We start from the raw sequence: 14,138 nt of genomic DNA, 5'->3' as shown, positions 1-14,138 counted from the left end.
TGGAAGAAAGGACTGGTTCTCTGATCCTTCCTGAATGTTCCTGTTTATGTCCCTTACTCCGCACTACTGTGAATGCAGTGAACACAGTGAAGTCCTTATTTCAAACCTCTCGTCTTTCTAGGTGTTCACAAGCGCATGAAGTATGTTCAAAGTAGAGGTAGTGAGTATCCATCTCTAGGTGTCCTTTTATTAAATTCCCGTGAATGCTGTCTGGGAGACGGAACACTGACTCCCTCCTCCAGGCTGCTGACAGCGCTGCATTTGGGCCGCATCAGAAACAAGGAGGAGAATGTCCAAAGGGCTTTCGGCCAGTGTGTTTGTGGTGAGGCGCGGTTAGCCACTGCCCACCCTGTTAGTGCATTTTGCTTGACTCTGCTATGTGTGTGACGTTTGCAAAGGGCAAACAAATCCTGCAACATCTGGTCTTCCCAGAAGACAGGGTAGAATCAGTAAAGGAACACAGTGAGGATGCTTGGTGTTAATATCCTCAGGAAAGGGACTGGCATTGTGGTGTGGTGGGGTTAAGCTGCCCATGTGGGCACTGGTTCCAGTCTGCTGGTCCACTTGCAATCCAGCTCCCTGCTCGTGTGCCTGAGACAGCAGCAGAGGGTGGCCCAAGGCCTCAGACCCCTGCGCCCACGTGGGAGACCCAGGCTTTAGCCTGGCCCAGCCCTGATCATTGTGGCCATTTGGGGAGTGAACCAGTGGATGGAAGATCAACCTCTCTCTCTCTCTCTCTCTCTCTGTGTGGATGTGTGTAACTTGGACTTACATTCATAGGAAAGACTGTTCTTAAACCACTTATGGAAGTGAAATTGGTTTTTCCCCCTCAGAAATCTTTTATTTAATGAATACACGCTTCATGCATTTCATAAATACAACTTTGGGAACATCGGGATTCTTCCCAGCCACACTCCCACCCTTCTTCCTCCTCTCCTATTCCCATTCTTGGGTTTTTTTAATTTATTTTTTTAATTTTTTGACAGACAGAGTGGACAGTGAGAGAGAGAGACAGAGAGAAAGGTCTTCCTTTGCTGCTGGTTCACCCTCCAATGGCCAGCGCACCGTGCTGATCTGAAGGCAGGAGCCAGATGCTTCTCCTGGTCTCCCATGGGGTGCAGGGCCCAAGCACTTGGGCCATCCTCCACTGCACTCCCGGGCCACAGCAGAGAGCTGGACTGGAAGAGGGGCAACCGGGACAGAATCCGGCGCCCCGACTGGGACTAGAACCCCATGTGCTGGCGCCGCAAGGCGGAGGATTAGCCTGTTGAGCCGCGGCGCCGGCCCCCATTCTTGTTTTTTACTAAGATCTTTTTCAATTAACTTTATACACATAAGATTAACCCTAAGTGAAGAGTTCAACAAATAGTACGAAAAAAAAAAAGTGTTCCTCAACAGTCGAGACAAGGGCTGTTCAAAGTCATTGCCCCCTCTCTCTCTCCTCTCTCTCTCTGCCTCTGCCCCTGCCTCTCTGTAACTCTGTCTTTCAAATGAATAAATAAATCTTTAAAAAAGGAGTGGGGACAGCACTGTGGTGTAGCGGGTAAAGCCACCACCTGCGGTGCCAGCATCCCATATGGACACCAGTTCAAGTCCTGGCTGCTCCACTTCTGATCCAACTCTCTGCTATGGCCTGGGAAAGCAGTAGAAGATGGCCCAGGTCCTTGGGCCCCTGCACCTGTGTGGGAAATCCGGACAAGCTCCTGGCTTCGAATCAGTGCAACTCCAGCCATTGCAGCCATCTGGGAGTAAACCAGTGGATGCAAGACCTCTCTCGCTCACTCGCTCTCTCTCTCTCTCTCTGCAACTCTGCCTTTCAAATAAATAAACAAATCTTTAAAAAAAAAAAGTCATCGCATCTCAAAGTGTCCATTTCAAGAAGTGAAATTGTTCAAATTTCTAAGCATTGCAGAGGCTCACACCTGTCCCCTGGGGTGATGGGGAGGGGAGGGACAGAGTTCTAGGCCAGGATGTTCTTGTTGAGAAGGCACTTTCCCGTTAGACCCTTTGTTACCCGAGTCTTTTAGGGGCTCTGGTGTGGTAGTGGACAACTGGAGTCCTTACTGGAAACATCTAATCTCCAGATGTTTAAACGTGCTAAAAGTAGCAGCCATTTAAGTCATTTTGTTATTACACAGGTGTGGTTGCCTTTTGAGAGTGGAGTTTGACTTAATTAAACTCGATGTCTTGGGGAGAACGCTGACCAGTCACTGGGTGTGGGCTAGAGGAAGAAGTGGGCAGGGCAGGTTTCGCTTCCTGTTGGACCATTCAGATTGTCCACCAATTGTTCTGTCTGTGCACTTTCGTTAATACTGCTGTGTATTCAAGACAGAAAAGTTCTAGTGTCCAAAGTATGTTAAAAGTAGAGGTAGTAAGATAACCCCTATGTAGACATTCCTTTTGGTAGTTTTTAGGAAGTGACTTGGTTAACCCTCCTCTTGGAGGGAGATGTCACAGCCCCGTCCAGAGACCCTGGGATGGAGGCAGGGAAGTGGGGAGGGAAGGGTTCTTACTAGTATCTCTGCTATGGTGATCCTTGTTCTTTCAAACACACACCAGAGCCTGAGAGGAGGAGCCAGAGCAGTTCATTCACGCCAGTGGACCTGGTGGGGGTCAGCCCCCAGAGACTGAGCCCTGAGCCACGGTTTCTCAGAATATCCGTAGGTTCATCGGCATCGTGGCTTAGCTGTTACAGCCTTGGCGGGTGTACGCTGCAGCCCACACGGCTTAGGACCAGATCGGGGAACCTGTCCACGCTGCTCGAGACCACACTTTGGTCAAGCGTGTTTATAGAAGGAGATGCTGACCGTGGATTTGTGGCAGCAGTCACGGGGGGAGGACATCTTTCTCCAGTAGGCAGGATGCTCGCAGGCAGCTGCCGCACCAGCTAACTGCCGGCAGCCACTTTCCAAGGCTGTCTCAGGCATCTTGTTTCCCTCCCTTTGTCTTTGTTGGGACTTTAACTCCCCTTCCTCTCCATGGTTTTACATTAGACAGTATCTGTATGCGTGCGTTTTTGATAAAGTGCCTGTGTTGATGGTGAGCAAAGTTTGTTCTTTACAACATCTAAGCTTCGCACGTGTCCTGGGGCGGCAGTGTGTGATGAAAAGGAGAGCCGGTGAATTAGGCAACGTGTGTACAACTCTTTGTTATAACTGATAGAAACGATGCATTTGGGGCCTGGAATTGTTAAATGACCTCTGAGCCATGTGTAGCACAACTTCCTCACTGGGCTGGCAGCAGAGGGGCAGGAGGAAGTGTAAAAGGAGAAATGCACACAGAAGTGCCCTATTCACATTTTGGTGGAAGCCACGGTGAATTTCCTTTGGCTGGGCTAGAGGAGTACATAAAGTGATTGAATGGAAACATACCTTCTTGCTAATGTCTCAGTAACACCAACCTGATCACAAATTCTCTTAGAAACCTTACACTTAGCATGCACCATTGCTGTGTGTGTCGTTTTAAATTGGGCAGTGAGAGAATGCAGCACCTGCATTGTAACTGGGACAAACTTGTATTTAGAGGCCTGTTGGCTATTTTTGTCTTTTACAAAATTTTTGTCCCCAGGAAATGAGAATTGCATTTTTTCCTAACAGATTGAGTCAGTATAGTGTGTACTCTTGATTATCAAAATACTCATAGCTTTGGGATGTTGAATTGGCACAAAATTCATATGGTGTGAGAAAGTGTGATCCATACATTGTCTATGGTTGCAGTCAATAAGAGAGGATGTTGTACGCGCATGCAGGACCCAGGAGGACCCAGGTGGACATGGTGAACTAAACTGCTTTTGACTATGGATGACTCTGTTCTTTGTCTCTATTGTTTTTCAGTTTCCTGTAATGCACTTATTAGCTTCTAAAAAATAAAGATTATTTTAACTACCTCACTCCCCCCCCCCAAAAAAAAAAAAAAGAGAGGCAGAACAACAGAGAGATGGAAAGAGAAATCTTCCATCCCCTGGTCACTCTCCAAGTGGCTGCAACAGTTGGGTTTGGAGCAGGCCAAAGCCAGGAGCCAGGAACTCCATCTTGGCATTCCATATGGGTAGGGAATTCCATATGGGCAGGGGCCCAAGTATGTGAGCCACCATCTGCTGCCTTCCCAGGCACAGCAGCAGGAAGCTGGATTGGAAGCAGGGTAGCCGGGACTGGCACTCATGCTGGATGCTGGTGTCCTAGAGCCCAGAGCTCGTTTTGTTAGCTCCCAACCAACCGAATACTGCGGGAATTTCACGGATGGGATCTGAGTTGATGTCTGAGAGTCAAAGCAGAATGATGAGGCCGGATGTAACGGAAGAGAAGCAAAGCTTTATTTGCGCAGGAAGTAGAAAACCTTCCAGCCGAGGGAGGCTGGGTGGAAAGGAACCAAGGCTGAAGCTCGCCGTTGTGGGGTAATTTTATGCAGCTCAAGTGAGCCAGTTCAAGGCCTCCTGAAACTGAACCCCTATCATATAAGAGCAGGACCCAGCCTCTGGTCTGTCTCCCTTAGCCTGTCCTTTGTCAAAAGGAATTCGCTGACTTGAGAGAGTGAAACAGCTGGCCTTACAAGGCTCTAACCATTGGACTCAAGGAGTCATTGGTGGGGGCCAGCATTGTGACATAGTGGGTTAAGCAGCCACCTGTTCCCCATATGGGCACCTGTTCAAGACCCAGCTGCTTCACTTCTGATCCAGCTCCCTGCTAATGTGCCTGGGATAGCAGCAGAGGATGGTCCAAGTGCTTGGGCCCCAGCACCCACATGGGAGTTCCAGAAGAAGCTCCTGACTCCTGGCTTCAGCCTAGCCTAGCCCTGGCCATTGAGGCCATTTAAGTAATGAACCAGCACATGGAAGATTCTCTCTCTCTCTCTCTCTCTCTCTCTCTCTCTCTGTATGTCTTCCTCTCTCTGTGTAACTCTGATTTTCAAACAAATTAATCACTCTTAAAAAAAAATAAGGGGAGTCATTGGCTTCTCTAATAGACAAGAACCTTGATGGCCAGTGTTGTCCTGGGATGGTTTGTGTAGGGCAATTCCAGGTCTGGGCAGAATGGACCAGCCACTGTCAGGTAAACCTGGACCAAGGGAGCCCACCTGGCCATGCTGAATTCCCTAAGGGGCAGGAGGGCGTGGCCTCACTGACCAATAGGAAGCTGGGCAGGAGCTGATCAGGCATCTCTCAGCCCAGTTTCAATCTTGAGTGCTAACTTCTCAGGGTCCTGGGGCTTCAGCCCAGGCTGCCCACCTACTGTCTTCCACCACCCCCATGTCAGTGATTGGCTTTCTGTGCGGCGGGCGAGCGGGCCTGGTGCGCGGGTTCCAGCTAGTGTGGGTTCTTGTTCGGCACCACCACAGGGAAATTATTCATTGACTCCTGCTGTTGTTACCAGGCAAAGGGTGGTTTTCGTGTGTCTGACAAGGAACTTTCTTGTTTTGCTGAAACAGGACCCTGTGTAGTCAGTTGTAACAGGATCGCCACACCCTGTTTCTGTAACTGCCCCTCACCCTGCCAGCTCGAATGTGCAGGCTAAGGACGGTGTGAGACGGAGGTCTGATCTAAGGTGCAGCTGGTCTGGTGTGGAGGTCTGATCTAAGGTGCAGGTGGTCTCCTCTCTTTCTGCCCCATGGTTTCAGAGCCTGCCTCCCTACCCTGACTCTGGTTACTACTGATGTCCAAAGACAAAACTGCAACAATGTAAAGATCTTGGCTCTATTTACTGTTGGGGAAGGAGACAGCACTTCATTCTGCAAAGCGAGAGTGTCCCAGTGAGCTCAGCTGAGGCCGTGGGTTTACAGATGGGAAAGTGTTGATGAAAGCGAAAACAAAAAGAAAACATGCATGGGCAATTTCAGTGCTACTTTCTTTAGTTAAGGTAAGGTTACTGCGGATTCCCCTGCTTGTGTGTGTGGTAAGGAGTAAAGGAGGACAATTGTATTATCATGCTGACTGACACTGCCTTCTTCAGAAGTTCAGCTTTTAGCTCTCTGATTTCTCAGATCATGTGACAATAACAACTTAGTTTCAGTTTGGTGATTCGCAACTTTAGCCTGAGTGACTCCATTTTGGTTTTCAGCCTGGTGTGTTGGGACCCAGGGCAAGAGCTTAGTCCAGAACAGTGGCATCCTGTAGTCTTCATGTAACTCAAATGTGGGATTAGGGCTCCATGCATTTGTCATCTAATCCAAAATGTTTTGTGCTATAGATCGAGGGTGGGGAAGAGGGGCGCTGTCCGTGGCACTCAAAGATCAGGACAAAGGAGGATTATGGGTTCCTCACTATCCAGGAAGGAAGCACTCCTGGCCCTGGAATGTACGGGAATTCGATTTCCCTGAAGAAGACTGCCCATGCTCACATCAGCAAGGCACAGGTGCACTTTGACTGGCACCTGGCCCGGATGAATTTGTCTTCCCAGAGATGACCCTGACTTACTGTTTCCTTTGCTCTTGCGGATTGAACTTGCTCCACAGTGGGACGGTTTCGCCATCTGGAGCCGGGCCCCTGAGCAGCGTCACCCCCCTCAGGCTGCAGGGACCATCCGCAAACTCAGTCTGAGCCTCCCCAAGGTGGGCAGTGACGCAGGGGAGGGAGCAGCAGGAACTCCCTGCCCTGCGCTCCTCCTTGCTTGCACCCAGGGCTGCTGCCCCTCTGATGGGCTGTGAGAAGAGGCTCAAGCCCCAGGCCCGTGTCCTTGGGAACAACTGGCCTGGCACCAACTCAGCTCCCCTTGAGCGCTAAGACCTGGGCTGGGTGAGTTGAGGTGGGCAGGAGGTACAGGTGCATGAACGGGACCCCGGGCATCCGGAGCCCAAGCTAAGTCATCAGTGTGAGAAACTGCGGTCTCTGCGGGTTTGGGAGCATCCTGGAAGTAGCCCCCACACCGCGGGAGGAGAGAGGGCAGGGCTCTGAGCCACTGCGTGTCACCAATCAGGCAGAGCGCTGCCCGTGTTACGTTTCCTTCTGAGAAAGCGGGTGGTCCCATGTTGCCACTGGGAGGACAACCAGAGCCATAGAAACCTCGGTCAGCCTGTGAGTGCCCTCGGGGTTCCTGTGGCCCAGCAGCAGACAGGGTCTGGGTGCGGGTTGCTAACTTGCCCTGTGCCCACCCAGATGCCTTCCTGGGCTTCAGCCTCTCCCTCTGCGGGGTGAGATGGGGACCTGCCAGCCCCCAGCTGGTGCTTGGGTCTAAGCCTTCCTTTCCCTTCTCGGCATAGCTGCGCCTGGCCCTACTCCCCAGAGCAGGCGGAGCTTGAGGGATGCAGGAGAATCCCTGGTGGGCCTCCTGGTTGCCTCCCCTCCTGCAGACCCGGGGCCTCTGCCCTCACAGCGGCCCATGCGCCGTGTGCTCCCCTTTCCACTTCCAGAGGAAGAACTGTCCCCGCCACCACCAAGCGTGACCAAGGCCTCGGCTGGTCCACCTCTGTGGGGAGCCTGTGGCCAAACAGACCCGGCTCCGACCCCTCCAAGGCCAGGGCAGGAGTCTCTCCACAGGGCAGGTAGTGGTCTGAGAACCAGTTCTCCCAGGCCTCACCCACCCGACTGCACAGCTCAGCCTTCCGCATTGTCAGGTGAAGGTGCTGCTCCTGGTGGGGTTTTCCCCACACCCACATTGCATGTGTACGATGGGAGAGGAGCGATTGCCCTTCTGGTCTCTGGGCATTGATTGGTTCATTGCTAAGTGCAGGGCGGAATTAGATCACTGACCACCAGGTCCTATCTACTGGGGCGGCTCTGATGCCTTCAAGTGGCTTCATGCTCAGGCTGCTGGCCAGCCAGGGGGCAAGGTTCAGGCCAGCTTCCTTGCCAGGGTGCTGACCTGTTGGCCCCAGGCCAGGGCCTGGGTGAGTTTCATTTCTTCGGGTGCTCCTCCCTCGCCGCCTCGGGAGCTGGTCAGTAAGGCCCTCCCCCTTCCAACACACGCGTACAGAATTCCCCAGCTCCAAGGCGTGGCCGGCCAGGGCAGGGCAGCGCACAGCGTCCACAGTCTTTTATTTCTTTATTTTTAAAGATTTATTTATTCATTTATTTGAAAGAGTGACAGAGTGGGGAGAGAAAGAGACACTTTCCATCTGCTGGCTCACTCCCCAGTTGCCCTCAGCAACCAGGGCTGGGTCACGCTAAAGCCAGGAGCCAGGAACTCTGCCTGGGCCTTCCACACTGGTGCAAAGGTCCCAATGCTTAGGCCATCTTCCACTGCATTGGCCGGAAGCTGGATTGGAAACAGAGCAGGCAGGACTCGAACCAGCATGTATGGGATGCTGGTGTCCCCAGGGGCAGTTTGGCAACACTATGTCACAATGCCACCCTGTCTCCTTCTAGATGCTGTTAAAATATACACGTAATGTGGCATCTCAACCGTTTTGAAGGCTTCGGCTCGGTGGCCTGAAGCACCTTCCTACTCTCGTCAGCATCACCGCCGTCCAGCTCCAGACTGTCTCACGTGACAAACCTGGGACTCCAGACTCCGCGGGAACAGAGCTTCTCAGCCCCCAGCCCCGCAGCCGCCCTCCCCCGGGCCGTCTCTGTGAGTCGGACTGTGCTAGTAACTCCCAGACGTGGGGGCCTCCAGCCTCGGTCTTTCATCTCTTCAGCATAATGTCGTCCATGTTGCCGCTTGTGTTCGAGTCTCCCTCCTTTGTAAGATGAGTAATTTTCTGTTGGCTGTGTTCCTATAGCTTGTTTTTCCACTCATCAGCTGACGAGCTGCTGCCAACACGGGTGTAGAAATCTCTTCAAGATTCTGTTTTCCTAGAAGTGGGTTGGATTGCTGGATCATGTGCTAATTCTATTTTTAATTTCCTTGAGGAAGTGCCATGCTGTTTTCCATAGCAGCTGTACCATTTTACATTCCTGCCAACAGCATTTCCATGTCTCCACTTCCTCCCCAACACTTGTGATGATCAGTTTTCCCGAAAGTGTCTATTCCTATGGGTGTGAAGTGACTTTTCGTTTTATTTGACAGATAGAGTCAGACAGTGAGAGAGAGATAGAGAGAAAGGTCTTCCTTCCATTGGTTCACTCCCCAAATGGCTGCAATGGCTGGAACTGTGCTGATCCGAAGCCAGGAGCCAGGAGCCTCCTCCTGGTCTCCCATGCAGGTGCAGGAGCCCAACGACTTGGGCCATCTTCTACTGCTTTCCCAGGCCATAGCAGAGAGCTGGATCGGAAAGTGGAGCAGCCCGGACTTGAACTTGTGCCCATATGGGATGCCGGCACTGCAGGCGCCAGCTTTACCAGCTATGCAACAGCACCGGCCCCACCACTCCGTGTTTTGCATCCCTGGTTTTGGGCAATGAGAGGCGCTCGAGGACTTGAGTGTCAGCAACAGAGATGAAAGAAATGACCAGGTTAGGACGTATTGCAGAGGTGAGGCCGACAGGACTTGCCACCGGGAGAGACGTGGGAAGAGGTGGCAAAGTGAGGGGTGAAGGACAAATCCAAGGCTTTGGCCTGAGCTGCTGAAGTACAGATGCTGGGTCAGAGACTCAGAGTCAGAGCTCCGGCCGGTTTCCCAATGAGAGATGCGGTGGCCTGGCCTGGGACAGGAGAGGCTGAGGCAGGAGGACTGGCCGGGCTGGATGGATTTCACTTTCTTTCTTTCTTTTTTTTTTTTTTTTAATAAAATCCAATCTCTAAGTATTTGTTTATCTAATTTGAAAGGCACACAGACAGACAGATGCAGATAAATCTCCCATCTGCAGGTTCATGCCTCAAATGCGGTCAACAGCAGGAGCTAGGTCAGACCAGAGGCAGGAGCCGGGAACGCCATCCAGGTCTCCCGCATGGGTGACAGGGACTCAGACACTTGAGTCGTCGCCTGCTGCCTCCCAGGGTGTGCGTGAGCAGGAAGCTGGAATCCCGAATGGAGCCCAGACTGGAATCCAAGCACCCTCATGTTCCCCTCCCAAGTGGGGCTTTAACCACCATGCCACACCCCCACCCCCAGAGCAGGTGAGGCAGCAGGGTTTGTGGGTAGACAGCTTGGCAGAGGGGGCGGCAGGGCCCAGCAGGTCTCAGGCTGTCTGGGGCTGCTGGGAAAGGGCTGTCCCCCCGCCCCGAGCCCGCACAGCCATCTGGGAGCTGCTCTGCGAGGGGTCACTCACGCGGCGCTAGAGCCTCGTGGGCCCCCAGGCCAGTGGGCCAGGTCAGTCTGCATCCAACCCCAGGTCCTGAGACACAGATGGCCCTCAAGGCAACGGGACGGGCTGACCTGCCCCTGCAGTGACGAAAGCAGAGCAGGAGCTAGGGCTGAGGTCTGGGTGCACAAGGTGGCCCAGGGCTCTGCGCCGGGAGGCGGACAGGAGAGGGTGGCACGGGAGAGGCCAGTGCTCAGGAAGGAAGTCGGAGGCCCAACATCCAGGCGGCAGGGCCGTGCACCTCTGAAGGCTCCCGAGGGTGGCAGGCCTCTTCCTAGCTTCTGGGAGTCGCTGTGAAACTTCTACGTGGTCACTGTTTAATGTCTGAGCCCAGACCCTTGACCCGACCCTGTGCCTCCCTTCTCACTGGCTCATGAGGCAGCTAGGCGCAGGGTATCTGGGGGTGGGGGGGAGAGGGAGACATGGGCACTGCTTCTGGGGCCAGGAAAGCCTTCATCCTGTCTGGGGTACGAGCCCTGTTCTCTGTCCTACGAAATTACAGCAGCAGCAGCAGCAGCAGCCTATGGAGCTCAGCGCGAGACTGCAAATGGATGGAGCCAAAGGTGACTGGGGTCGGTCAGGCATGGACCCACCTCCCCCGCAGGAGTCCACGCCTGCGGGTCCCTTCCATGGCTCTCTACATGTCCCCTTCCTCTGGCAGACTTCTTTTTGGGTGGTTTGCAATTTTTTTTTTTTTATAATTGTGAATTTACAAAGTGCAACTTTTGTATTGCTGTGCCCCCCCCAACCTCCCATCCTCTCACAGCCCTCCCCTCTGCCACTCCCTCTCTCATCCCGCCCTTCATCGAGTTTCATTTTCAATTACCTTCATATACAGATGATCAACTTAGAATATACTAAGCAAGGACTTCAACAGGCTGCACTCACACAACCGCACAAGGTATAGGGTATTGTCCGACTAGTAGTGTTGTCTTTAAGTTTCATAGTAAAACACATTCAGGACAGAGATCCTACGTGGGGAGCATGTACCTAGTGACTCCCATTGTTGATTTAACAATTGGCACTCTTATTTATGATGTCAGCAATCCCCCGAGGCACTTGCCATGAGCTGTCTAGGCTATGGAAGCCCCTTGAGTTCACCAACTCTGAACTTGTTTAGTCAAGGCCGTATCACAGTAAGGTTCCCTCCTCCCTTCGGGGAAAGGCGCCTCCCTCCTCCATGGCCGCTCCTTCCGTGGGGTCTTGTTCCCCAGGGTCTCTCATTTAGGTTGTCTTTGCCACCGTGTCGTGGCGTTCCATCCGGCAGGCTTCTGATAGGATCTGCTTTCCACCTGTGCTGCCACAGGAACCCCTAATTACCCGTCTTTCCCCGCCACTTCTGCCTGGCAGCTGGCACCTGCTCTCCCCAGACACCTTTCCCTTTGTCACCAGTCACCACCCTCCTCTGGGAGACTTTCACCCGCCTTTGAATGCCCGGCCCACCCGCCACCTCCTCCAGGAAGCCTCCGCAGATATCCCCTGTGAGAACAGATGCCTGCCTCCACGGTGCTCTCAGCTCTGTGTGGCGCCCGTCCCTGCCCTAAAAATGATGTTGCACGTTACACCTGCCTGGGGAAGCACCCAGTTCTTGCTGACGCTGTAACCTGGGGGCAGTGTGGACCCTTCCTGTCTACTGCAGCTGTCCCAGGCACCAGGACTGGCTCTTTAGCTGAGGGCAGAGGCAGGGTTTCAGGGCTTCGTGTACAAACTCAGCCCAGTGGCGACTGTGCCCGAGTCCGGCTCCAGTGCCTGCAATGCCCAGAGCCCAGCAGCACTCGGCACGCTGCATTTTCTGGGTGCTTTGCCTGGTTCCCTCCCAGTGAGACTTGAGGTCTGGCAGGGAAAGCCCAATGTCTTGCTCACCTCGGGCGTCTGGTGCCCTTTCACAGGGAAGGATGGGGACTCTGGGGCCAGTGGCGACCGCTCACCCTGCCTCCCACCAGGACCCTCTATCACCTCCCACACTGAATGAGGGGTACACTGAGGCCCACGGAAGGCCCCCGAACAGCCCCGGGCCATGGGGCCTCTCCCTGTAAACCTGAGACCCAGCGAAGTGTCCCACCCGCTGCTTCTGCGCCTGGTCCACCTGCCATCTCCCCTGTCCCTCTGGGAGGAGGAGGAGACGAAATCCACAGCTCACAACTGCCACCAGAGTCACAGGAACTGAAGCCAGGAGATGCATTTGCAGGTAATTTTATTCAGTATGTTTCTGATTAGTTGGGTTAGGGTTGGAGAGGGAGTTCCTGGGGGTTCAGTTTCTCTTGGCTGGGCCTCGTTGGCACTGGGTTCAGCTGGTAGAGAAGGGTGTGTCTTCTTAAATCATTACCAAGGCGCCCAAAGCCGACCCAACCGTGCCGAGGATGACGTTGGATGACGTGGCAAGTCCAGCGGCCCCTGGGAAAGACAGAGTGTGAGCCCCAGAGAGCCGGCCTGAGACCCCAAGATCCCACCCGGATTCCCTCTCCCGGTCCTGAGACCACCCCTCCCCACGCCTCCCCTCCCAAGGCTCTGCTTTGGGCAAAGGATGCTCACTGGAGGGTTGAAAGACAGGGTAGCAGAGGATGGGCACTGAGAGACGAGGGTGTTCCCTCACTTTACACGGTACACCCCTGAGGCTGGGTGAGGGGACCTGCCCAGGCCACCCAGGTGTCAGAGCCCAGCAGGCCTGCCCCCAGCCCAGGCATCATGCTCCTAGGGGTCCCCTCCCCCTCCCCGCCCCCAGCACCAGCTACTCCCACACTCAGGAGGAGCCAGAGAGCCTGGCAGTAGAGGCAGGAGGCTGAGGGTGGGGGCACTGCAGGGACAGGACAAGGCCACTTACCCACGGACTGCAGAGTGGCCACCAGGCTGCCCGCGGCCACTCCGCCCCCATTGGCAACAGCTGCTGCAGACATCATTTTGGCCGCTATGGAGCCGGCAGCGATCCCTGCCCCAGTGAAGCCCAAGGTGCCCAGGACCACGGGCACGGCCCCCACCGCCACAGCTGCGAGGGAAGAGGGCGGGATGGGGGTCGCTCAGTGGACGGAGCCCCTGAGAAACTCCTGGCAGCTCCTGGGGGCTGCAGCTTGGAGGGGGCTCCCAAGATAAAGAAGCGGGGCAGAGGAGGGGAAGGGGCCAGGGGAGGACCAGGGGTCTCGGGAGCTGCGCCACCCCGGGGAAGGCACCGCCCTCGCTGAGGCTGGAACAGGTGGTCCTGTCTGCTCACTGCCCCCCACCCCACCTCCTTACCACCCCCACCCCACCCCTGGTTTCTGCTTCTCCCCGGAGTCCTGCCCACCGGCCTGGGGCCGCCCCCAACCCCTGCAGCTGGGGAGGGGGAGCCAGCTTTGTGGACCTCCCCCCCCCCACCCCGTGCTGAGTCTCTATGGTCTCCCAAAGTCCCAGCAGAAGGCCTCGCGAATGTGGGCGTGCAGGTCACTCACTCCCGGCCACGACAGCGCCCACCAGCATTCCTGCATGGAGACAGGCAGGGGAGGGAGGGGTCAGCGAGTCGCTGAGGCAGACCCCTGCGCAGCCCTCCAGCCCAGGGCGGGGGCAATACTCACCCACCATGGCGAGGCCGTCCTCCAGCAGACCTTGCTAGGACTGGAGGATGGCCGCGGGGCTTTATACCCGGCGAGCACCCCGGGGCGCCGCCCTGTCCCGCCCACTGCCACCGGCCGCCTGTACCCCAGTCTCCGCTTGCCCGCCGCACCTGCCCTGGTGGCGGTGGGGGGGGAGCTTCCGTCGCGCGTGGGGAACTTGCGGGGAAGAACAGGGCTCTTCGGCCCCGAGGGCGGGCGTCGGGGCGGCTGCGGCTGTCGGGGGCCAGGGCTCTCCCCGCGCTGGCCGACCTGAGGCTGTGTCACTCACACTTTTATTTTATTTTTTTTTAACTTCTCACCGACAATAACTCTGTGATTAAAAACATCAGACTGGCTTCTCTCCCCATCTTTGGGCCTCAGCCGCGCACCAGCAAGTTTCCAAATGTCCCCTAGGGGGCAGTGTCATCCTGGTAGAAGCTCTCTCTTGGAAGGTAGCTTTAG

At 54.8% G+C, this 14,138-nt stretch overlaps 1 protein-coding gene across 1 annotated transcript; it reads right to left on the bottom strand.

Annotated features, from left to right (window-relative positions):
* Positions 1–12,290: 12,290 nt before the first annotated feature.
* LOC133751409 (interferon alpha-inducible protein 27-like protein 2) lies at positions 12,291–13,722 on the bottom strand. The gene is made up of 4 exons (XM_062181464.1): positions 13,659–13,722; positions 13,536–13,565; positions 12,935–13,096; positions 12,291–12,507 (listed from the first exon to the last, which is right to left on the bottom strand). Exons 1-4 carry the CDS (start codon positions 13,663–13,665, stop codon positions 12,428–12,430), a joined length of 279 nt encoding a protein of 92 aa, XP_062037448.1. The 5' UTR covers positions 13,666–13,722; the 3' UTR covers positions 12,291–12,427.
* Between the last annotated feature and the right edge of the window lie 416 nt (positions 13,723–14,138).

This window comes from Lepus europaeus, chromosome 22, assembly GCF_033115175.1.
Source record: "Lepus europaeus isolate LE1 chromosome 22, mLepTim1.pri, whole genome shotgun sequence".
NCBI lineage: Eukaryota > Metazoa > Chordata > Mammalia > Lagomorpha > Leporidae > Lepus > Lepus europaeus.
Note: the sequence above shows the minus strand (reverse complement) of the source record. Positions and strands in the feature narration are given on the sequence as shown.